At 43.2% G+C, this 2,220-nt stretch overlaps 1 protein-coding gene across 1 annotated transcript in view; it reads left to right on the top strand.

Moving 5' to 3' along the window:
- Positions 1-273: 273 nt before the first annotated feature.
- The window catches only part of LOC138021465 (TNF receptor-associated factor 4-like), a 9,464-nt gene continuing 7,517 nt past the window's right edge, over positions 274-2,220 (top strand). Inside the window, exons 1-3 of the mRNA XM_068868349.1 lie at positions 274-1,023; positions 1,307-1,358; positions 1,523-1,627. Coding sequence (XP_068724450.1) covers positions 881-1,023; positions 1,307-1,358; positions 1,523-1,627 — 300 coding nt within the window. The 5' untranslated portion in view covers positions 274-880. The remainder of the gene's footprint in view (positions 1,024-1,306; positions 1,359-1,522; positions 1,628-2,220) is intronic.

The following is a 2,220-nucleotide window of genomic DNA, read 5'->3' as shown; positions in this document are numbered from 1 at the left end:
GATTAAAGTCACGAGGAAGACAAGCATTCACCAAAAGGTGACGAACATAAATTTTCGGCATCGGCGTAAAGTAGCGCAAACGACTGATTGTCGAGCTTCAAAACGGCATAGGATGGCAGAAATTCTTTCTTTTTTTTTGTATTTTAATACTGTTTATTTGTTTTCGTATTAATATAATAAGAAATTCTTTTCGGACGCCCCTGTTCGTTTTTTCTTCAGTGGGCCAACTTGAGTTGTGAGTTGCTGGCCAAACAGAGCGGTTTGTTTTCTTTTTAAGAAGTGGGGTTACTTGATGATAGAATTTTCCATTTGCACGTCGAGCCTGCTTTCTGGCACTGATGAAAACAAGGTGTGGTTTAAATGTGGACCGAGCTTGTAAATGTAGCCAGCTGTTAGATCACGGATTTAACATGAAGCAAACCCATGGGCGCGGTTTTCATCCGTTTATTGTTTTTGGTTGGTATATTCCCACAAACCGTTCACGTTTGCGTAGCAAGCCGTAGTGTATTTGGGAAACTGTGGTGTTTAGGAAACTCTTGTGGAAAGGAACGTTCACGCAACGGCTTTCGAACGTTCCTTCATCAATAATAATTCTTTCAAGTGGAGGAAAAGTTAGAGGCGAGCAATCTCTTATGTTTTGAAGCCGAAGAAGATTTAACTGCATCAAAGACAAGAGCTGGGGACGGATACAAACTTCGAGCAAACTCAAGAAACTCACAGCCCCTGTGGGATATTCCTTGCCATCAAATGGACCGTTACTGTCGGTGTTTGTAAATTGTATGCATTTTGTATCTCATCTTTTTTGTGTGAGTTTGTGCATTGTTTGAACGTACGTTGCAAAAAGAGGCGTGAACCAACTTCAAGCAAAGATAATTAAATCATGCCCGGATATGATGCGGAGTTCACTTCACCGCTTGACAAAGCGTTTGAATGTCCTGTCTGCCTCATTGCGCTCCGGGACCCTGTACAGATAACACCCTGTGGCCACCGCGTATGTAACACTTGCTTACAGCCAATTTTAAGGTTAGTGCGATTTTTCTTGCCAAATTATGCCTTTCTGTCAAAGTTCGCCGTTGTTCCGGCTTGAGGAGTGTGGTAGCGCCAACTGGAACACAAGTTTTCACTGTGACATTCTTTCTCCCCGATTCAAAGTATCAGTGAGCGTTTTTATAAAAGATCAAACCGACCACATTTCTCTGAATATGTTCCTCGCGGCTCTGCTGGGCACGATCAAGAATTTTACCGTCTCGTTTTCAACTGTCAACAATCCCAATAAAAATATAGGAATCTTCTTTTTCCTCTTTAGAAATAAACGTCCTCGCTGTCCGCTCGACAACCTGAGCTTTGATCCTGAGAAGGTAAGAGAGATCCACTGATATTTGTTATAATTTCTCTTTTCCGGATGGACATTTTGTTCTCCATAGCTTAACCTCTTTTTAATAAAATTCTGATTGATTGATTGATTGATTGAGTGAGTGATCGTTTGATTTATTGCTGATTGATTGAATGATTTCGCTATTAGGTTTACTCTGACAATGGATGTCACAGACAGATTCTAAATTTACAAGTACTCTGTTCAAACCTAGAAAGAGGCTGCGAGTGGACTGGGCCGCTCAGTGAAGTGGAGGTGAGTTTTACTCTCGTCCCCAGAGCCGCCTGGCCTTCTAAGCCGTCAGAAGCTAAGCTCGAGGACCAAGCGGTTCTGAGGACGAGAATTATTTTAAGGTGGCACCTTGTTACTCTTTTATACAAATACACCACCTCATCAGCCCCAGATTTGGACGATATATCCATAAGAGTTATTTTATTGGTGTGGATATTCTAATCTTTTCTAATCCTTGAATTCTCCTGGCAAGCTTGTTGCTAAATAACAATTTGGTTTCTAGTGAAGAGAGGCGCTACTCTGCGCTATCTTTTCACGGCTATAATGTATTGTTGCTTGCCTAATTGAGAAGCGGAGACATGCCTTCCCAGAGGTTTTCCTTCAAAGTATCGCAATCCATCTCTTCCTCTGTACAAACTGTGATCAGTCTCCTATTCGCGCCAGTCCGGCGTCTTAGCGACCCTGTCATTTTCGTGCCACTAGCGCTGAGTGGCCCCCAGTCGTCTGTTTTAGCGCCCGCGGGCGCGCTTAACAGACTCGAGGAACTGGGACCGTTCAGGCGAGATCTCCTCCCTCATCTCGCGTCAGTATATACGTGATGACTGGGGACCAGTAAA

This window comes from Montipora capricornis, chromosome 10 (genome assembly GCF_036669925.1).
Source record: "Montipora capricornis isolate CH-2021 chromosome 10, ASM3666992v2, whole genome shotgun sequence".
NCBI lineage: Eukaryota > Metazoa > Cnidaria > Anthozoa > Scleractinia > Acroporidae > Montipora > Montipora capricornis.
Note: the sequence above shows the minus strand (reverse complement) of the source record. Positions and strands in the feature narration are given on the sequence as shown.